The sequence below is a fragment of the Oncorhynchus mykiss genome, chromosome 19 (genome assembly GCF_013265735.2).
Source record: "Oncorhynchus mykiss isolate Arlee chromosome 19, USDA_OmykA_1.1, whole genome shotgun sequence".
Classification (NCBI taxonomy): domain Eukaryota; kingdom Metazoa; phylum Chordata; class Actinopteri; order Salmoniformes; family Salmonidae; genus Oncorhynchus; species Oncorhynchus mykiss.
The window spans coordinates 39,139,929-39,162,241 of record NC_048583.1 but is presented as its reverse complement, the minus strand read 5'-3'; the positions used below and the strand labels follow the sequence as shown (position 1 = coordinate 39,162,241).

Sequence of the window (22,313 nt, the reverse complement as noted above, 5' to 3'; positions counted from 1 at the left end):
CTCAGTACTTTTTTACATTCTTGACACACAGTCAGGGATTTTACACACGCACACAGAGCTACTATAATCTCTAACACAATCAGAGTGCTTTAACAGCCTCTTAAATCGTCTTGAGGTAGTAGTGCACCAGAATCACAGGCATTAACAAACTCACAGGATACAAACACACTCAGAATTGTACAATTCACATGTTCAAAGTAATACACAAATATTCAGTATTGTTATCATGGTCAGGGAAAGACTGAAAACACTGACCATATGGATGGTCGGCGACATGGTGTCGGCCTCATCCTCATCAGACAAGTTGACCATGTTGATTGAGTTGAGGTCAGCGATGTCATCCACATCCTCCTCTCCCGTCAGCGAGGTCAGTGTGTTGCCTAGGGCGTTGAGACGCTTGCCAATGTTGGGGTCCATGTGGACGTCGATACCACACATTTTCCACAGCACGTTCAGCGCCCAGGTGCCTGCACTGCTGCTTTCTGATGGTCGCACAGGGAGGGAAGGACAATATTATCCTACACTAAATCCATCTATCACTCACTAAGAATACAAATATCTGGCTCAGAGAGAAGAAGAAAACAGCTGTGATGTGTTTTGGATAAAAGCTTGACAACGTTCACAGTCAAACGAACCCCTTTCATAATATACACAAGGTTTGATGCCCATTATCTGTGCAGTACTTACCTGCTGACAGCTGGCCTGTGGTTCTGGAGCACACTTCATATGTGCCATCTGGAACAACACCTACAAAATCAACACATTCAAATATTACATAAATAAGAGGACCGGCACAGTGTAGGGGACCACACTGTAGGAAGTTAGGCACATCTAGAGCTTAATTAGGGTGGTATATCAAAAGCTATCGGTTTCTTTGGTACTCAATATATGGGTGAAGCTTTAGACTTTCCCTATGTATTTTGAATGTACTTATTCTACATAAAGTCATGTTCTGATGTTAAACTTGACCTCAGCTTTTCCAGGGCCCAGCTCTAAATATAGACAAGCCGTCTCATTTCCTGACTTCATGCATTTGCAATTCCATTCTGTATGTAAAAGCCAACATCTTGCGGTCCAATCACTCACAGGCGTTCATGATCATGTCTCCTCGGATCTCAGGCTTCCAGTCATCCCAGGAGGTCTCAAAGCCCTCGGCGAAGCGGATGCAGAAGTTCTTGAAGTGGCCCTTGCTAACCAGCGACTCAGAGGAGCAGGCGGTGATCAGCGTGCTCTCGATGGTCAGCACCAGGGCAGAGCCCGTGTCAAAGTCAATGCTGTGGTTGGCCTGTGAGGATCGAGGTTTGAGGGTGGACGGGGCAGTAAGATGTTAAAGTTGGGTTACCGGATAAGTCTAACACAGGGATAACATTAAGGTTAACAGTCAGTCATGTGTTAGGAATAGGTGAAGGGTTACGGTAACATTTTATTTGACGGTCTGTTTATAAACATTAAATAGTTCGTTAAGAATTAAACTCAACACACTTAAGGCCTGTTAGTTATCCATGCATCATATTATGATTAGAGGTGTTTGTACTAATTTATGAAATTCTATGAATTTATACACAGGTTTGCTGCTAGAAACCTAATAATGGTTTACTAATGGTTAAAAAGTATTTAATAATGGTTTATAAGCATATTGGCCGACCTTCAAATAAAGTATATTACTTAGGAATAGGAAATGTGCCTGTGTGTAATGTTGAAAAACACATTGGCTCCATGGAAACATCCATTTAGTTGACGCATAGTTAATGCAGTTGTGACGTTGTGCATGCCATAACACTCATGATAACAATAAAGTACCTGTGCCAATTGACCGTAACGGTGAGACATTCAACCAGTCAAACAATTTCAAGCTTCATTAAAGTTATGCCAGTTGTATCAAAAAAAATTGCTGGTTGCCTATAACCTGTTATGTCAGCATTGTGTCAAGATTGCATCACAAACACTTATAAACAGGTTGTTACAAGTAAAACAGTAATAAACCATTGAATAACATCACACAAGTGTTCACAAGAGATTGAATAGATTGTAAGTTACTTTTCGTGCATAATTTTGCGGGCCTACAGATCTGCTGGCCCCAGCTTCAGAGCGAATGCCTTCGAAACCTGGTATATGTCCTTTCTATGGAGATAAGAAACACAATTATAACTTTGACTAACTTGTAAGAGAAACAACCAGGGACTGTGGATGTAGTCATCAAATTCCAACTTTGATTAATCCTTTAACTATTTTCCACTATTAGTCAGTCATTCACCAATTCACAAATGAAATCTTTAGCATTTATGAAGACATTTACCTTGAATTAATTTTGTAATTTGCTGCTAATGCAAAGGAAACTGCACTGAAAAACCTTTCTCCACCATTCCCATGTTTGCTATGTTTCCAAGGTTATCAAGATAGGCCCAATTGTATCTATTCAGCTATATACTAATACAGCTAGCTACACTTTATTAGGTACACCACCCCTTTCACAAAAATGGTTTACTCCTATATACAGTGAGTCACGTGGCCGTGGCTTGCTGAGCAGGCAGACAGGCATCGAGGCATTCAGTTACTGTTTGAATGAACGTTAGAATGGGCAAAACGAGTGACCTAAGCGACTTTGAGCGTGGTATGATCGTCGGTGCCAGGCGCGCCAGTTCCTTATCTCAGAAACGGCCCGCCTCCTGGGCTTTTCACGCACTACAGTGTCTATGGTTAGCTGAGAATGGTGAGACAAACAAAAAACATCCAGTTAGCGTCAGTCCTATGGGTGCTTGCGATGACAAGTCTAAGGAAAACGGCTATCGCAGCATTCGACCACACAGCGTCCCACTCCTATCAGCTAAAAACAAGAAGAAGAGGCTCCAGTGGGCAGGCGATCACCAACACTGGACAATTGAGGAGTGGAAAAACATTGCCTGGTCCGATGAATCCCGGTTCCTGTAACATCATGTCGATGGCAGAGAATTTGACATTAGCAGCATGAGTCCATCGCCCCATCCTGTCTGGTGTCAACGGTACAGGCTGGTGGCGGTGGTGTAATGGTGTGGGGAACGTTTTACTGGCACATGTTAGGTCCCTTGATACCAATTGAGCAACGTTTCCATGACACAAAGAATTTAGGCTGTTCTGGAGGCAAGTGGGGTCCGTCAGAGATAGGTGTACGTAATAAACTGTCCACTGAGTGTATATAACCAACTAAATTTTAATAAAGTCACTGAAGTTATTAAAAGTGACCAAATTACTACTAGTATATATTCATTCTTCTATATTTTGTTTTTATAATTGGTTCTGATTCAAATGAACATTGTGACAAAAAATGGTTGTAAAAAAGAATAACACATTTGAGAAAACATTGGATCAGCTCTTTGGCGAACGAGATGACCCATGATTTGATGATTACTCACACTGTGTGCCACTTTCAGACAAACATATTTCTTACAATTTAGCTCATATCAATGTAACACACAAACAGTTTCAGGACAAGGTCTGAAACAGAAAAACATTAACAAAATATGAGTCTACGGGTCAAAGACTAAATTTAACACCGTCAGGGTTGTTGTAGTAAAATACACAGTAATGTAATAACTATTACTTGTAATATGTAACTATTCTTAGTAACATTGTGTGTCCAAGACGTGTGCCCTCTTTCTCTACAAGCCCCAACTTGCAACATTCATTAATATACAGTACTTAAAAAGTATATACCATTTTAACATGCCACATTGCAAAGGCTTTCTCCCAAAAACATTAGGGTGCAAAATAAAGGACCACGTTTTTAAGATCATCATTCTCCTCCTACCAGTGAGTTGTTAGTGATGGGCAAACAGATTCCAAGGTCATTGACTGTGAGCTGTAGGAACAGGGTGCTGAAGGCCTGGGCTGAGGTCTGCTGGATGCCTGGCAGCTTGTCCACCACCTCCTTGGTGGCCATGTGGATGTCTTTGTTCAATGCCAGACGTTGCTCGTTCCAGTTATCGTAGGCCGCCTTGTAGTTCAGCCAGAAGAGTACAGCTGCAACGAGAAGGGAAACAGTGATTAAGTTTTCTATAACGATTTTCTTGGGGAGGTTATGCAATTTAGAGAATTCGATTCCGAGAATCTGAAAACTTATTAAGGCCTGACCTCTGTCAAAGGCCACAGGCTGAGCAAAGACGATTGGCCGGTTGAGAGTGATGAGTACTGCCTCTTTGTCTGAGGAGCCACTGATCTCCTCCTGAAGGGCGTTCCGTAAGCCAATACGAGTGCGGAAGTAGGCCACCTGGTGGAAGTCTGAACCCGCCTCCTCGTATACCTGTGGAATAAATAAATAGTTATATCTCACAAAACAGGGGCAGACACAATACTTTATTGATCCTCAAAAGGAGGAATCTGATTGCAGCAGCTAATTGAAACAAACACAACCTATATTAATTCGCTGTAGCCTACCTGATGCTTGACTATTTGGCCCAGGGCGAGGTTCAGGTCCACTTGGCACTTCCCAAACAGTTTGAGGTAACTGCTGCTGCCGCCGGGCTGGGCTTTACATTGGATCCTGTTGGAGAGCTCCAGCTCTATCAGCCCTGTCTCGAAGCGCACCGCTCTCATGGATGGAGTGGTGGCTGTCATCTGGATCCCCTGCAAACCACAAGAATTCAGGAAAAAGTCATCAGTTTCATTCCCGTACTCAAGCAATAAGTAACAAGAATGTAAACTGCAGCACATTTCTTGTTTTAAATACTGGTACCTTAAACATCAGACTGAGTGAGTAGAGCAAAATCTTGGGCTTGTCAGCGTCTGTTGAGATGTCGTGCTCATTCCACAGAGGGATGGGCTGCTCTCCTCCTGCATAGACAAACATTTAACACAAAGTGTCTAAGCAAAATACTGAAACACAACAACAACTTTCAATGTCCTTGTGTTATACAGCGGGTCAGACCTGATACTTTCTGGATGACCTCATTGACTTCCTTCATGAAAACCTTCTGCAGGAACACCAGGTGGTTCAGGAGGTCCGTGGTGAGGTTGTGCTCAAAAGAACCAATCTACGTGAAGGGGGATTGAAATGAATGAAAATAACAGAAAGGCACACAGACTGAATATGCTGCCAATTACCACTTTATTGACAATGTTTCGATTCACAAGTATCTTCGTCAGGTCGAACGGACTGAGTACTCACATCCACAAATTCACCACGCATGAGCATTACGCGGGAAGCCAATATATATATCTAGCTCAAATAATATCCAAACAAATGAACAAACAATCAAAATAGAACAAAACTGTGTTGACATATATTTTATATTAATAAAAGGTATAGTCTGCAATAGCGGAGCTACTCTACTTGAATATGGCAGCCTCACCTCAGCCACACAGCGCAGGTAATTCCCCTGGAGGTAGTTGCCTTGCTTCATGGGGATTGGGAAGTCGTCAGTAAAATCCGAGTGGCCCTCGTGGTCCTCCATTATGTATTCTCCAGACATGGTGACTGGCGGGAGGTTGAGGTTGGCCGAGGGTGGCATGGCGGACATGGTGTCCACCGGGGACACCTTGGACTGGAAACACAACTTGTGGTTGGGCAGCTCAAACGTGAACCTTGTCTGGGCACCTGCAGAGAACAATGAGTTTATCAATCCACTCAGAATTAAATTAAGATGCATTGTCAGACCACAAATAATACGATCCTCATAATACAAGTACAATATCCCATTACCCCAGTCGGAGGTTAAAGCTGGGTGCTAACTACTGTGCCTTCAAAAAGTATTCATAGCCCTTGACTTATTCCACATTTTGTTGTTACAGCCCAATTTCAAAATGGATTTAATAGATTCTCTCAACCATCTACACACAATACCCCATGTTTTTATACATTTTTACACATTTATTGAAAATGAAATACAGAAATACCTCATTTACATAAGTATTCATACCCCTGAATCAATACTTTGTAGAAGAACCTATGGCAGAGTTTACAGCTTGGGTATGTCTGTATCAGCTTTGCACATCTGGATTTGGGGATTTTCTCCCATTCAGATTTTCTCGAACTCTGTTAAGTTAGATGGGGAGCGGCAGTGAACAGCAATCTTCAAGTCTTTCCACAGATTTTCAATGCGATTCAAGTGCCTTTTTGCAAACTCAAGGCATGCTGTCATGTTCCTTTTTCTAAAGGAGGCTTCCGTCTGGAAACTCTCCAATAAAGCCCAGATTGGTGAAGTTCTGTAGAGACTGTTGCCCTTCTAGCATGTTCTCCCATCTCAGCCAAGGAACTCTGTAGTTCTGTCAGAGTGGTCATTGGGTTCTCAGTCCAAGGTCCTTCTTGCCCGGTTGCTCAGTTTGGTCGGATGGCCAGCCTTTTACAGAGTCTTTTTCCATTTCCCAATGATAGAGACCACTGTGCTCTTGGAAACTTTCAACACTCTAGAAATTGTTTTATACCATTCCCCAGATACACTACATGGCCAAAAGTATGTGGACTCCACTTCAGATTAGTGGATTTGGCTATATTTCAGTCACACTCGTGGCTGACAGGTGTATAAAATTGAGCACACAGCCATGGAATCTCCAAAGACAAACATTGGTAGTGCAATGGCCAGTACTGAAGAGCTCAGTGACTGACTTTCAACGTGGCACCGTCATAGGATGCCACCTTTCCAACAATCTGGGTTTGGCAGATGCCAGGGGAACACTACCTTCCCCAAAGCATAGTGCCAACTGTAAAGTTGGGTGGAGGAGGAATAATGGGGATATTTTTCATGATTCGGGCTCGGTCCCTTAGTTCCAGTGAAGGAAAATCTTAATGTTACAGCATACAAAGACATTCTACATGATTTTGGGGAAGACCCTTTCTTGTTTCAGCCTGACAATAGCACTGCGCACAAAGCAAGGTCCATACAGAAATGGTTTGTCAAGATCGGTGTAGAAGATATCTTGACTAGCCTGCACAGAGCCCTGATCTCAACCCCATCAAATACATTTGGGAAGAATTGGAACACCGACTGCGAGCCAGGCCTAATCGCACAACATCAGTACCTAATGTCACTGATCCTCGTGGCTGAATTGAAACAAGTTCCCACAGCAATGTTCCAACATCTAGTAGAAAGCCTTCCCAGAAGAATGGAGGCTGTTATAGCAGTAAAGGAGGGACCAACTCCATATTAATGCCCATGATGTTGGAATGAGATGTTCGACGAGGCATGTACATGTAGTGTACATGCCTCATAACAATTATATCTTGGAGATCCAAGGACAGTTCCTTCAGTGTATAGTTTCTGCTCTGACACGCACTGGCAACTGTGGGCCCTTATACAGACGGGTGTGCTTCTTTCTAAATGTCAAAACAATTGTAATCAAATTGTAGTGACATCTCAAGGATGATCAAAGGAAATTGGATGCACATGAGCTTCATTTGGAGTGTCATAGCAAAGGGGTGCGAATACTTACAGTACCAGTCAAAAGTTTGGACGTACCTACTCATTCCAGGGTTTTTCTTTATTTTCACTATTTTCTACATTGTAGAATAATAGTGAAGATCAAAACTATGAAATAACACATTAAAATCATGTACTAACCCAAAAAATGTTAAACAAATGTATAAATATTTTATATTTGAAATTCTTCAAATTAGCTACCATTTGCCTTGATGACAGCATTGCACACTCTTGGCATTCTCTCAACCAGCTTCACCTGGAATGCATTTCAATTAACAGGTGTGCCTTGTTAAAAGTTAATATTTGGAATTTCTTTCCTTCCTAATGAGTTTGAGCCAATCAGTTGTGTTGTGACAAGGTAGGTGTGGTATACAGAAGATAGCCCTATTTGGTAAAAGACCAAGTCAATATTATGGCAAGAACAGTTCAAATAAGCAAAGAGAAATGACAGTCCATCATCATTTTAAGACATGAAGGTCAGTCAATACAGAACATTTCAAGAACTTTGAAAGTTTCTTCAAATGCAGTAGAGAAAAAGTATGAAGCGCTATAATTAAATTGGCTCTCATGAGGACCGCCATAGGAAAGGAAGACCCAGAGTTACCCCTGCAGCAGAGGATAAGTTCAAAAGAGTTACCAGCCTCAGAAATCAGCAATTAACTGCACCTCAGATTGCAGCCCCAAAAAATTATTCACAGAGTTCAAGTAACAGTGGACTCCCGAGTGACACAGTGGTCTAAGGCACTGCATCTCAGTGCTAGAGGCGTCACTGCAGACACCCTGGTTCGAATCCAGGCTGTATCACAACCGGCTGTGATTGGGAGTCCCATAGGGCGGCGCACAATTGGCCCAGCATCGTCTGGGTTTGGCCGGTGTAGGCCGTCATTGTAAATAAGAATGTATTTTTAACTGACTTGCCTAGTTAAATAAAGATTTTAAAAAATACAAAAATAAAAATACTAATAATAAAAATAAAAACAGACATCTCAACATCAACTGTTCAGAGGAGACTGTGTGAATCAGGCCTTCATGGCCAAATTGCTGAAAATAAACCACTACAAAAGTACACCAATAAGAAGAAGAGACTTGCTTGGGCCAAGAAACACGGGCAATGGACTGAAGAAAATCTGTCCTTTGGGCTGATGAGTCCAAATTTGAGATTTTTGGTTCTAACCGCCATGCCTTTGTGAGACACAGAGTAGGTGAATGGATGATCTCCGCATGTGTGGTTCCCACCATGAAGCATAGAGGTGTGATGGTGTGGGGTTGCTTTGCTGGTGACACAGTCTGTGATTAATTTAGAATACAAATAACACTTAACCAGCATGGCTACAACAGCATTCTGCAGCGATACGCCATCCCATCTGGTTTGCGCTTAGTGGGACTATACTTTATTTTTCAACAGGAGAATGACCCAAAACACACCTCCAGGCTGTGTATGGGCTATTTGACCAAGAAGGAGAGTTTATGGAGCGCTGCATCAGATGACCTGGCCTCCACAATCACCCGACCTCAAACCAATTGAGATGGTTTGTGATGAGTTGGACCGCAGAGTGAAGGAAAAGCAGCCAACAAGTGCTCAGCATATGTGGGTACTTCTTCAAGACTGTTGGAAAAGCATTCCAGGTGAAGCTGGTTGAGAGAATGCCAAGAGTGTGCAAAGCTGTCATCAAGGCAAAGGGTGACTACTTTGAAGAATCTCAAATATATTTTTGCATACATACAGTGCCTTGCGAAAGTATTAGGCCCCCTTGAACTTTGCGACCTTTTGCCACATTTCAGGCTTCAAACATAAAGATATAAAACTGTATTTTTTTGTGAAGAATCAACAACAAGTGGGACACAATCATGAAGTGGAACGACATTTATTGGATATTTCAAACTTTTTTAACAAATCAAAAACTGAAAAATTGGGCGTGCAAAATTATTCAGCCCCCTTAAGTTAATACTTTGTAGCGTCACCTTTTGCTGCGATTACAGCTGTAAGTCGCTTGGGGTATGTCTCTATCAGTTTTGCACATCGAGAGACTGAAATTTTTTCCCATTCCTCCTTGCAAAACAGCTCGAGCTCAGTGAGGTTGGATGGAGAGCATTTGTGAACAGCAGTTTTCAGTTCTTTCCACAGATTATCGATTGGATTCAGGTCTGGACTTTGACTTGGCCATTCTAACACCTGGATATGTTTATTTTTGAACCATTCCATTGTAGATTTTGCTTTATGTTTTGGATCATTGTCTTATTGGAAGACAAATCTCCGTCCCAGTTTCAGGTCTTTTGCAGACTCCATCAGGTTTTTTTCCAGAATGGTCCTGTATTTGGCTCCATCCATCTTCCCATCAATTTTAACCATCTCCCCTGTCCCTGCTGAAGAAAAGCAGGCCCAAACCATGATGCTGCCACCACCATGTTTGACAGTGGGGATGGTGTGTTCAGGGTGATGAGCTGTGTTGCTTTTACGCCAAACATAACGTCTTGCATTGTTGCCAAAAAGTTCAATTTTGGTTTCATCTGACCAGAGCACCTTCTTCCACATGTTTGGTGTGTCTCCCAGGTGGCTTGTGGCAAACCTTAAACAACACTTTTTATGGATATCTTTAAGAAATTGCTTTTTTCTTGCCACTCTTCCATAAAGGCCAGATTTGTGCAATATACGACTGATTGTTGTCCTATGGACAGAGTCTCCCACCTCAGCTGTAGATCTCTGCAGTTCATCCAGAGTGATCATGGGCCTCTTGGCTGCATCTCTGATCAGTCTTCTCCTTGTATGAGCTGAAAGTTTAGAGGGACGGCCAGGTCTTGGTAGATTTGCAGTGGTCTGATACTCCTTCCATTTCAATATTATCGCTTGCACAGTGCTCCTTGGGATGTTTAAAGCTTGGGAAATCTTTTTGTATCCAAATCTGGCTTTAAACTTCTTCACAACAGTATCTCGGACCTGCCTGGTGTGTTCCTTGTTCTCCATGATGCTCTCTGCGCTTTTAACGGACCTCTGAGACTATCACAGTGCAGGTGCATTTATACGGAGACTTGATTACACACAGGTGGATCATATTTATCATCATTAGTCATTTAGGTCAACATTGGATCATTCAGAGATCCTCACTGAACTTCTGGAGAGAGTTTGCTGCACTGAAAGTAAAGGGGCTGAATAATTTTGCACGCCCAATTTTTCAGTTTTTGATTTGTTAAAAAAGTTTGAAATATCCAATAAATGTCGTTCCACTTCATGATTGTGTCCCACTTGTTGTTGATTCTTCACAAAAAAATATAGTTTTATATCTTTATGTTTGAAGCCTGAAATGTGGCTAAAGGTCGCAAAGTTCAAGGGGGCCGAATATTTTCGCAAGGCACTGTATACTTTTTGGGTTACTACATGTGTTATGTCATAGTTTTGATGTCTTCACTATTATTCTACAATGTAGAAAATAGTAAATATAAGGTGGTGTGTCCAAACTTTTGACTGGTACTGTAAATTAAATATTTCTTAATTTAATTTTCAGTAATATTGCAAACATTTCTAAAAACATGTTTTAACTTTTTCAAATCTTTTTAATACATTTTTAATTCAGGCTGTAACAACAAAATCTGGAATAAATCAAGGGGTATGAATACTTTCTGAAGGCACTGTACCTGTCATGCCGTGACTCTTCATGCGGCCCATCTTGTACTCAGCCTTGAGGGAGGGCAAAAGGGCTGCTCCTATGGTGATGCCGTCCATCATAGCGCTGAACTTGAGGACGATGGGCTTCTTCTCAAGACCCTCTGGCAGCTGGGGGAACTCATTGGCCTCCACGGGGGTCTGGTTGATGCTGGACGCCTTGTCAGAGGGCTGAGGGGTGGGGGTGTCTTCCCTGTTTGGGGGTGACCTAAAATAAATAACATAGTTCAGGATGAAGATGTTTTGCTTAGTCCATGAAGGAAATTCAGAGGAAAGAAAATGGTTCTCTCACTGAAATGCTTTCCTGTCATACTAGACACATAGGAGAGGACCACACTGAGCAAGCAGTTCTGCCTACCCAGCCCCAGTTCTTGGGAGTGGCTCACCTAGTAGATACCTATAGATTTCAATGGGACTCAAAGTTTAAATAATACAATATCCTGTGAATAATACAACAATTTCCTCCTAGACTCACACGTTGGACGGCTGGCGGATGAGGTCGGAGATCTGCTTTGAGAGCTGATGGGAGCTACGGACCATCATGCTGTGCAGCGTGGCTGGGTGCTGGGGGATGTTGATCATGATGGCGCCCACCTTGAACACAGCTGCGTTGTTGGTCTTCAGGCCCCGCTGAGCGCTGTACAGGGCCTGGGACTTAGCTACGTTGCATTTCACAACCGTTCTGGAAAGGGCAGAGTAGAGTGTCAGCGATTCTAATATGACTGTTTGACAACAGGTTAAGACAGGACAACATCTATAGAACAACAATGTACAAAAAGTGTTTTGGTCATTTTTGTTAGACAGCAGGCATACTACACACTAAGAAGCACATAACGACAACCATGTTATGGGGGCATAAGAATGACAGGGATTTATAGGCTCTTCCATTACGTTGCCAAAAAATCAACAATAAATTAGATCACGCTTACAGGATGAATCGCTGCGATCTAGCTGATCTATAAAGATACTCTAGCCACTATACACATGAAGGAAGGAACACAGAAACAGGAGAAAAGGACAGTGGGGGATTACCAATCTAACACGATGAAGGACAATAACACAGCTAGAGCTGTACACTGAAGAAACATTGCGTTACCACAGACTCCAGACAAAATGCAGACAAAATGAAAGTTGTGTTTTAACTAGGTACTACTGTGGCATTGCTATGATGTGCCAAGGTGCAGTAGTTATAAACACATACAGAAACTCTTGTTTGGCTGTGCTGGTAGGAGATGTGGGGAAATCCTCCAGTCTATGTAAAATGATGGAAGAGAAAGCAGGGAAAGTAAAAAAAGAGAGCAAATGAAAAATTGAGTATTCACGCAGAGATACTGACAACAGACTAGATTAGAATATCTATCCACCTTCCTTCGCCTGCCAAAAGTATTTCCAGTGATGCCAACATAATATTTGCAGTAATTTGAATATTTCTAGGATTTGATTACTGTGAAGTAACTGTAGGAATAACTCACACAGTATGTTGACATGCAATCAATGGCACAGTGGGGTAGGAAATTAAAACGTTCCATATAATTATTTTTTACAAGTTATCAAAATGACAGGCAAATGAACTAGAAAGGTTATTTTAGGTCTTACAATTCACAGAGACCTAATGCACACTATCAAACTTCAAACCTCAATATAAAAATGCAAATGAAGCAGCTATGTGCCTAAATTTGAGCAGTACTTACTGAATGTCTGGTGTTATACCCTCCAGGAGCACAATGTTAACTCCTCCTATGTGGGCTGATGCACAAGTTTCTGTCATCTTCTGGTGCAGTATGTCTGAAAACAGATTTGGGAGATATCATCCAGATATGTTACTGCAAAATGTAATACAAAGAGGCAGTGTATTGAACTAGTGAAGTAAACCAAGAGCTAATGGTGCGCCGGTCTCTGGTTTGTTCACCCGCGCCGGAATGCAATTGTTAATAACCGATCCGCTCCCGCCCGACTGTATGTGATAAAATGAAAATCTGAGGCTCGCACCCGACCATAACTTGCTAACATAGAAAATGCGCTGTAGTCTACAGTCAGAGACAACATAACCATTTTTGACAGGGGGTGCATGATTTTATTTGCCTGATTTAGACATGTTTCTGTTTATAATTTCTGACATTTTGATAGGCTATTTGTCTGTCAACTTGTCTACAATTAGATACAAGCAGCTTATCTTCCGTCATTATATGTTGACCTAGAAGACTATATAAACCCTTGCTCACCAGAACAATGCCATAAATCGGTAGAATGAATGCTTCAATTCAGTTGACATCGGTAAAGTTCTCTGGCATGCTTCTTCCGCGGCGCAAACACGTTCAGGGACCGGGGAGAAAATGCAATAACAAAAAAAATAACGAGCTAACTTCGCATTCTCTCACGATGCTGAAAAGAAAGAGAACATATTTCTCTAGTCCTGTTCCCGAGTCCAAATTTAGCCTACATTTGGTATATAATTTTACTGCAAGAAATGCTTAATTCTGCAGGAGTTAACATTAAGGCTATGTCAGAGGTTATAGCCCTACAGTTACAGTCCAGATTTCAGTTTCAATTTAACCGATCTGAACAGCAGGCTACAGTTCCCTTGACGTGCCATAGGCCTATTTGAAGTCCCCATCGTGTGACTGTTGAATTTGTATAGATTCTCACAATCACACATAACATAGCCGGCGATACTATCATCCTTTTTTACCATGTTAACAAATCTTTCCTAAACATTACTTTTCTGGCCCTCCCTTCTCTTTATTTCGCAGCTTTTCTCTTATTGAATTCAACTCTGACATTGTCCTTTTTTCCTCTGTGGATCGACATTAACTTTTTATGCCCGTTCCCAAAAGCATTTGGCAATTGGTGTAGGCTAATTGGCACATGTACAATTAGGCCCTGAAGCTTAGACTTACGCTCTAATGTCAGATAGCCTAAAATAATGAAAGAAAAACCTCAATGCATCAAATCAAATCAAATTTTATTGGTCACATACACATGGTTAGCAGCTGTTAATAGGAGTGCAGCGAAATGGTTGTGCTTCTAGTTCTGAGGCTAGAGAGTGAGTCTGTATGTTGGCAGCAGCCACTCACTGTTAGTGATGGCTGTTTAACAGTCTGATGGACTTGAGATAAAATATGTTTTTCAGTCTCTCGGTCCCAGCTTTGATGCACCTGTACTGACCTCGCCTTCTGGATGATAGCGGGGTGAACAGGCAGTGGCTCGGGTGGCTGTTGTCCTTGATGATCTTTTTGGCCTTCCTGTGACATCGGGTGGTGTAGGTGTCCTGGAAAGCAGGTAGTTTGCCCCCGGTGATGCGTTGTGCAGACCTCACTACCCAATCCTTACGGTTGTGGGTGGAGCAGTTGCTGTACCAGGCGGTGATACAGCCCGACATGATGCTCTCGATTGTGCATCTGTAAAAGTTTGTGAGTGTTTTTCTTGACAAGCCAAATTTCTTCAGCCTCCTGAGGTTGAAGAGGTCCTGATGTGCCTTCTTCACCACGCAGTCTGTGTGGGTGGACCATTTCAGTTAGTCCGTGATGTGTACGCCGAGGAACTTAAAAAACGTTCCACCTTCTCCACTACTGTCCCGTCGATGTGGATAGGGGGGTGATCCCTCTGCTGTTTCCTGAAGTCCACGATCATCTCCTTTGTTTTGTTGTCGTTGAGCGTGAGGTTATTTTCCTGACATCACACTCCGAGGGCCCTCACCTCCTCCCTGTAGGCTGTCTCGTCGTTGTTGGTAATCAAGCCTACCACTGTAGTGCCATCTGCAAACTTGATGATTGAGTTGGAGGTGTGCATGGTACAGGAGTACAGGAGAGGGCTGAGAACACACCCTTGTGGGGCCCCAGTGTTGAGGATCAGCGGGGTGGAGATGTTGTTTCCTACCCTCACCACCTGGGGGTGGCCTGTCAGAAAGTCCAGGACCCAGTTTCACACGGCGGGGTCGAGAACCAGGGTCTCGAGCTTAATGACGCGTTTGGAGGGTACTATGGTGTTAAATCTGAGCTGTAATCGATGAACAGCATTCTTACATAGGTATTCCTCTTGTCCAGATGGGTTAGGGCAGTGTGGTTGCGATTGCATCGTCTGTGGGCCTATTGGGGCAGTAAGCAAATTGGAGTGGGTCTAGGGTGTCAGGTAGGGTGGAGGTGATATGATCCTTGACTAGTCTCTCAAAGCACTTCATGATGACGGAAGTGGGGCTATGGGGCAATAGTCGTTTAGCTCAGTTACCTTATCTTTCTTGGGAACAGGAACAATGGTGGCCCTCTTGAAGCATGTGGGAACAGCAGACTGGGATAGGGATTGATTAAATATGTCCGTAAACACACCAGCCAGCTGGTCTGCGCATGCTCTGAGGACGTGGCTGGGGATGCCGTCTCGGCCGGCAGCCTTGCGAGGGTTAACACGTTTATATGTCTTACTCACGTTGGCTGCAGTGAAGGAGAGCCCGCAGGTTTTGGTAGCGGGCCGTGTCAGTAGCACTGTATTGTTCTCAAAGCAAAGAAGTTGTTTATTTTGTCTGGCAGCAAGACATCGGTGTCCGTGACGGGGCTGGTTTTCTTTTTGTAGTCCGTGATTGACTGCAGACCCTGCCACATACGTCTCGTGTCTGAGCCGTTGAATTGCGACTCTACTTTGTCTCTATACTGACACTTAGCTTGTTTGATTGCCTTGCAGAGGAAATAGCTACACTGTTTGTATTCAGTCATGTTTCCAGTCGCCTTACCATGATTAAAAGCAGTGGTTCGCGCTTTCAGTTTTGCACGAATGCTGCCATCAATCCACGGTTTCTGGTTGGGGAAGGATTTAATAGTCACCGTGGGTACCACATCACCGATGCACTTGCTAATAAACTTGCTCACCGAATCAGCGTATACATCAATGTTATTATCTGACGCTATCCGGAACATATCCCAGTCCACGTGATCGAAGCAATCTTTAAGCGTGGAATCAGATTGGTCGGACCAGCGTTGAACAAATCTGAGCGCGGGCGTTTCCTGTTTTAGTCTCTGTCTATAGGCTGGGAGCAACAAAATGGAGTCGTGGTCAGATTTGCCGAAAGGAGGGCGAGGGAGAGCTTTGTATGCGTTGCGGAAATTAGAGTAGCAATGATCCAGAGTGTTGCCAGCCCGGGTCACGCATTCAATAGGAGCCTTGTTTTCAGATTAGCCTTGTTAAAATCCCCAGCTACAATAAATGCAGCCTCAGGATATGTAGTTTCCAGTTTACATAGAGTCCAAAGAAGTCCTTACAGGGCCGTCGAGTTGTCTGCTTGGGGGGGGATATACACGGCTGTGATTATAATCGAAGAGAATTCTCTTGGTGGATAATGCGGTCGGCATTTGATCGTAAGGAATTCTAGGTCAGGTGAACAACAGGACTTGAGTTCCTGTATGTTGTTATCACCACGACTCGTTAATCATAAGGCATACACCACCGCCCTTCTTCACACATCGGCGTGATGTGTGAAGAAACCAGGTGGCTGTACGGACTGATAACGTATCCCGAGTGAGCCATGTTTCCATGAAACAAAGGATGTTACAATCTCTAATGTCTCTCTGGTAGGCAAACCTTGCTCGAATTTCATCTACCTTGTTGTCAAGAGACTGGACATTGGCGAGTAGTATACTCGGGAGCGGTGGGCGGTGTGCCCATCTACGGAGCCTGACCAGAAGACCGCGCCGTCTGCCCCTTCTGCGGCGCCGTTGTTTTGGGTCGCCTACTGGGATCCGATCCATTGTCTTGGGTGGTGGTCCAAACTGAGGATCCGCTTCGGGAAAGTCGTATTCCTGGTCGTAATGTTGGTAAGTTGGCGTTGCTCTTATATCCAAAAGTTCCTCCCAGCTGTATGTGATAAGACTTAAGATTTCCTGGGGTAACAGTGTAAAAAATAATACATAAAAAAAACAAAATACTACATAGTTTCCTAAGAACGCGAAGCGAGGCGTCCATCTTTGCCGGCACCAAACACATGTTACATTACTGTAACTCAGTAATATAGCCTATATAACTTGCAAAATAATTTCAAAAAAATGAGACATTTATGGATGTTTTCAGATAGGCTATCGTTTTCTCTTCACCCAACCCGCCCGCCACCCACCCTTCATCCACACAGTATTTAATAACCCTAAACACGCCCGCCCCACGGATATAACCTCAGGGACTGCAGGTTATGAGTCAACCCACACATCACTACTAAGAGCCTCACCCTTCATCTTTTCCTTGAGTGTGAAGCTGCCGTGGATCTTCTTCAGCTCTGCCTCCATGGTCAGGCCCCCGATGTCGGCCTCCAGGTGGGTGCGGTTCACCATGCCGATGCCAAACACGATGAGAGTGACGTGCTGTGGCTCAGAACTCACCAGGCTGCGCCGTCTGCCCCCAGCACCTAGCCCAGATGAGGGCTTGTTAGTGGGGGTGGTGGGGTCCTCCTGCTCGTTCTCAAAGATCACCCTGCACAGGGGCTCCGAGGGACTGCGGCCACCGTCTGCACAGATCACACAAAAAATACTTTTAATAATTGATATTTCTAAGTGCCTAGGGGGTAGGGGCTAGAGATGGGTGAGGGGGAGAGAGAGCCTTACCCGAAAGGCAGTTCTCAGGGGAGCTCTTCTCCAGGATACCCGTGGGGTCAGAGATGAGGGAGTAGAAGTTGAGCAGCTTGTACATGTTCTGCCAGCACTCTGCAGAGGGCTCGCTCTGCTCTGACACTGTGATGGAGTCAGAGTCATCCATTTGGATGGCTGTGTGGTCAGCTACGTCCCGAGAGCCCTTCCGCGACACCTTCATCAATTGATTCAATCAATTTACCAATAGAAACAGAGCATACATCATCTGATAGATCACTGACAAATATATACTGAACAAAAATATAAACGCAACATGTAAAGTGTTGGTGCCATGTTTAATGAGCTGACATAAAAGATCCCAGAAATGTTTCATACGCACAAAAAGCTTTTCTCTCAAACTTTGTGCACAAAATTGTTGACATTCCTGTTAGTGATCATTTCTTCATTGCCAAGATAATACATCCACCTGACAAGTGTGGCATATCAAGAAGCTGATTAAACAGTATGATCATTACACAGGTGCAGCTTGTGCTGGGGACAATAAAAGGTCCCAGAAATGTTTCATACGCACAAAATAACATGTGCAGTTTTGTCACACAATACAATGCCACAGACAACTCAAGTTTTGAGGGAGTATGCAATTGGCATGCTGACTACTGGAATGTCCAACAGAGCTGTTGCCAGAGAATTTAATGTTAATTTTTCTACCATAAGCCGCCCTCCAACGTCGTTTTAGAGAATTTGGCAGTACGTCCAACCCGGCCTCAACCGGAGACCATGTTTAAGCACACCAGCCCAGGACCTCCACATCCAGCTTCTTCAACTGTGGGATCGTCTGAGACCAGCCCCCCAGACAGCTGATGAAACTGTGGTTTTGCACAACCAAAGAATCTGCTTGTCGTCCTCATCAGGTACTTCACCTGACTGCAGTTCGGCGTTGTAACCAACTTCAGCGGGCAAATGCCACCTTTGATGTCCACTGGCACGCTGGAGAAGTGTGCTCTTCAGGGATGAATCAAGGTTTCAACTGTACCAGGTAGATGGCCGACAGCGTGTATGGCGTTGTTTGGGCGAACAGTTTGCTGATGTCAACGTTGTGAACAGAGTGCCCCATGGTGGCGATGGGGTTATGGTCTTGGCAGGCATAAGCTACGGACAATGAACACAATTGTATTTTATCGATGGCAATTTGAATGCACAGAGATACCGTGATGAGATCCTGAGGCTCATTGTCGCGCCATTCATCCGCCATCACCTTATGTTTCAGCATGATAATGCATGGCCCCATATCGCGAGGACACACCAAACAATGTAATACAAAATTAATACAAAAATTGAAGCACACTCCCCAGAGTATGTTTGGGATGGTCTGGATCGATGTGTACGACAGTGTCTTACAGTTCCCGGCAATATCCAGCAACTTCGCACAGCCATTGAAGAGGAGTAGGACAACATTTACCAGTCTCAGTCAACAGCCTGATCAACTCTATGCTCTGCATAAGGCAAATGGTGGTCACACTAGATACTGACTGGTTTCCTGATCCGTGAAATCAATAGATTAGGGCCTAATGAATTTATTTCAATTGACTGATTTCCTTATATGAACTGTAACTCAGTAATATCTTTGAAAATTGTTGCATTTATATTGTTGTTCAGTGTACATACAACATTCCAAAATGAAGACACATACTGGTTGATGTACCTTGGAGGTCCGACGCTCCGAGCGACCCAGTGTGTTGCGTCCCCGGGGCTCCCTCCGACCCAGTGTGTCCAATCCTGAAGGGGGGACATTGGGTGGTTGACCCCCTCCTCCTCCACCTCGCTTGCTTCTCTGAGCCGTGTTCCCGCCGCCAGCCCCACTCCGCCCGGCTCCGTTGATGCTTCCCCGTGAGCTGCGGCTGAAGTCAGAAGAGCGGAAGTGTCGGTAGGGCCTTGCCTTGAAGGTGGGCGTGGGGGAGGCGGAGCCGGCGGTGTAGCGACTCAGCTTGATGTCTGTCTGCGTGGCCTTGATGTCGTCCACCATGGTACTGAACTGGTGGATGAGGCGCACCAGGGCCATGTCCACACGCTGGCTGATGGCCTGGCAGGCGATGGTGAAGTCGCAGTGGAAGGTGTTGTAGTGGCGCCGGTTGAGGTCGTGGAAGGCGAAAGGAACGGCCGTGGAGTTGGGGGGGCCAGTGCTGGTAGACTTCTCCATCAACACAGAGTTTAGACTGAAGGTCTCGATCAGCAGGGCCGGTTTGAACTCCAGCGGAGGGAGGTTAGGCATGCCCTGTCTACAGGGAGAGATGGAGAGGGGTAGAGAGCAAGATTACTTATGAGTGGTAAATAATGGGACAAATAATAACCAGGCATACAGTATCTTTAGTTAGATAAAAGGTTAATAAAAGGTTAATTTACCTTTTGGAGCGTTTGTTCTTCCGTTCCTTGGACGTGTCTGAGTCCACAATGTCTGCTCTAAGACACTCCAAGGTGCCGGAGAAAGAGAGGTGCTCTCCAAAATACATCTTGTAGCTGAGAGGAGTGGTATCCTGCGCCTGGATCCCTGTGTGACTCAGCAGAGGCTTGAACACAACCTGTGTGAATTGAGGAAAAGGAGAGGGAATCATTAGATTTATCACAAACACAAACACCCACACTCTCAACAGGTTACCTGTGCGTCAGCGAGCTGCACAGCGGCGGGACACTGATTGCCCTCCTCGATGTCGGCCATCATTATGTCATCCTGGCTGGTGCTGTGCTGAGAGTGCTGAGACTGTGTTCCATCAAGAGTGTTCTGGTCGCTGGACAGCACCGTGTTGAAGTCGGATGCTGATGGGATGGTGGGGAGGTTACAGGTGACGCCTGAGGAGCAATGGGTAACAGACACTTAGGGTGACCTTTTTGACATTCTTCTACCGTGAGCTTCGGGGTTGGTTAGCGAGCTGCACAGCGGCTTGCTGACCAACATTCGCCCCTAAGATTCCCAAAACATTCCCTCTACCTGTCTGCAGGCTGTTGTGCTGGGAGCGGTTGATGGGGGACTCCTGGGGTACAGCGTTCCCTCCGCCCCGGTTGCCCACAGCGTTGGACATCCAGTTGTAGAAGCTGACAGAAGAGGGCTCTGACAGCAGGGGGTGTTCCGTTAATACATCTGGGCCCACACTGTTACCTAAAGGGGGGCACAAACATGTAATGTAATGTTGCAGTCCAATTCTCTACCAATTCTCTATTATTGTGGCTCGAAAAAGATTAGAACTAGTATAAAAATATGGTGGAAATTCCATATAAGCCATACTTTTCGACAATGTTCACACTTTGGGGACGAGGGTATGTAATGGGAAGGCAACCCAAGTCTGAACCAGGTGTGGGAAACCCTGGTCTATCCCATGGTAACGTTCTAAGGACTATGGCAGTCTACCTGTGCTCTTGGTGGTGGGATCGTTCCTCTGGGGTGTACCCTCCAGCAGGTTGTGCAGGCTGGGGAAGCTGCCAGTCAGGTAGCTCAACAGACTCTCCTTACGGGGACTGTCCTTGGCAGGCATGCCCACGCGACTCACATGGGCAGGAGAGTCAGCCGCCGTGTCCCCACTGGTGTAGCTCAGGGACTGGTATGGGTGGGAGCCCTGAGGAAGACACACACCCATATCAATAGTGTGAAAACAAATGCTTTCATATTGTATACTAATGGAAAGTGGTACTTCCCTGTCGCCCCTGTCCACCTATATATACTAAACAAAAATGTGACCCGATTCAGGAAACTAGGCGTATGTCGCAAGTCACGACTTCACAGGAGAGCCGTTTGAACGTAAAAATATATTTTTATGAAAATGCGTTTTTTGGCAGAAATACCTTCACGAACATGTGACCTTTCATGTGCCTTAACAACAAACTTGTATGCCATCTGTAAATATTAATAAAATTGTTAAAATTACAAGCCTTGTTGGTTAAGCCACAGAAAAAGATAGCAACCTTCCAACTAGCCATGATTGGCTTAGATAATGAGTGATACAGGAAAGATAGCTAGCTACATTTTCAGATATTACACATTTTTAATTTTGACAGAAAGTGGTTTCATTTCAAGCTAAAGTGTACTGTTAGCTAGCTTGCTAACATAACGTGGTATATGTACAACACCCGTTGAATATGGTTGGTGTCAGTAAACGTATGCAAAAAAGTGTAATGAAATTGTTGCCAGCAGAGTTGGTTAGGCTGTTTTCATGTTATCCAGAGGTAAGCAAATCATAAGCCAGAGCGTCAAGTGTGCGCTCCAAGAGCGAAACGAGACGGGTGGGGATAAAGTTAAGAGGGTGTGAATGATGCTGAATGGGTGTAGACAAAAAATAGCTCTTCACTAGATACCAAAACATTCAAAGGCGATTTTTCTCAAAAGTGAGTTTATCAACTTTCAAAGCAGAATTACTTTCCCATTGTTCCTCAAATGATATACCATTTTGTAGCTATGAGTCTCTACTTTTATCCAATGTAAAAAAACACAATTTCAAATTTCGCTACATAAGACCGAATTCCAGGTGGTGAGTCACAAATATAAATGTGACAAAATATGCCAGAAATGTTCCATTTCCACAAAAAGCCTATTTCTCTCTAATTTTGTGCACAAATTTGTTAACATCCCTGTTAGTGAGCATTTCTCCTTTACGTACAACCGGCCTCACAACCGCAGACCACGTGTAAACACGCCAGCCTAGGACCTCCACATACGGTTTC

At 44.2% G+C, this 22,313-nt stretch overlaps 1 protein-coding gene across 14 annotated transcripts in view; it reads right to left on the bottom strand.

The window, feature by feature from the left end:
* The window catches only part of LOC110497798 (transmembrane protein KIAA1109 homolog), a 128,876-nt gene that overhangs the window by 38,970 nt on the left and 67,593 nt on the right, over positions 1–22,313 (bottom strand). For 10 of the 14 annotated variants that reach the window (XM_021574170.2, XM_036954757.1, XM_036954759.1 and 7 more), the window contains exons 42-62: positions 21,007–21,211; positions 20,590–20,757; positions 20,260–20,450; positions 20,007–20,182; positions 19,297–19,882; positions 17,622–17,820; positions 17,249–17,524; positions 12,738–12,831; positions 12,248–12,298; positions 11,522–11,728; positions 11,019–11,254; positions 5,325–5,569; positions 4,901–5,006; positions 4,709–4,806; positions 4,411–4,599; positions 4,108–4,276; positions 3,785–3,996; positions 2,038–2,121; positions 1,087–1,285; positions 688–747; positions 256–482 (exon numbers count right to left, since the gene is read on the bottom strand). In XM_021574170.2, coding sequence (XP_021429845.2) covers positions 256–482; positions 688–747; positions 1,087–1,285; positions 2,038–2,121; positions 3,785–3,996; positions 4,108–4,276; positions 4,411–4,599; positions 4,709–4,806; positions 4,901–5,006; positions 5,325–5,569; positions 11,019–11,254; positions 11,522–11,728; positions 12,248–12,298; positions 12,738–12,831; positions 17,249–17,524; positions 17,622–17,820; positions 19,297–19,882; positions 20,007–20,182; positions 20,260–20,450; positions 20,590–20,757; positions 21,007–21,211 — 3,978 coding nt within the window. The remainder of the gene's footprint in view (positions 1–255; positions 483–687; positions 748–1,086; positions 1,286–2,037; positions 2,122–3,784; positions 3,997–4,107; positions 4,277–4,410; positions 4,600–4,708; positions 4,807–4,900; positions 5,007–5,324; positions 5,570–11,018; positions 11,255–11,521; positions 11,729–12,247; positions 12,299–12,737; positions 12,832–17,248; positions 17,525–17,621; positions 17,821–19,296; positions 19,883–20,006; positions 20,183–20,259; positions 20,451–20,589; positions 20,758–21,006; positions 21,212–22,313) is intronic. The other 4 variants (XM_036954758.1, XM_036954760.1, XM_036954768.1 and 1 more) reach the window with 2 other exon arrangements.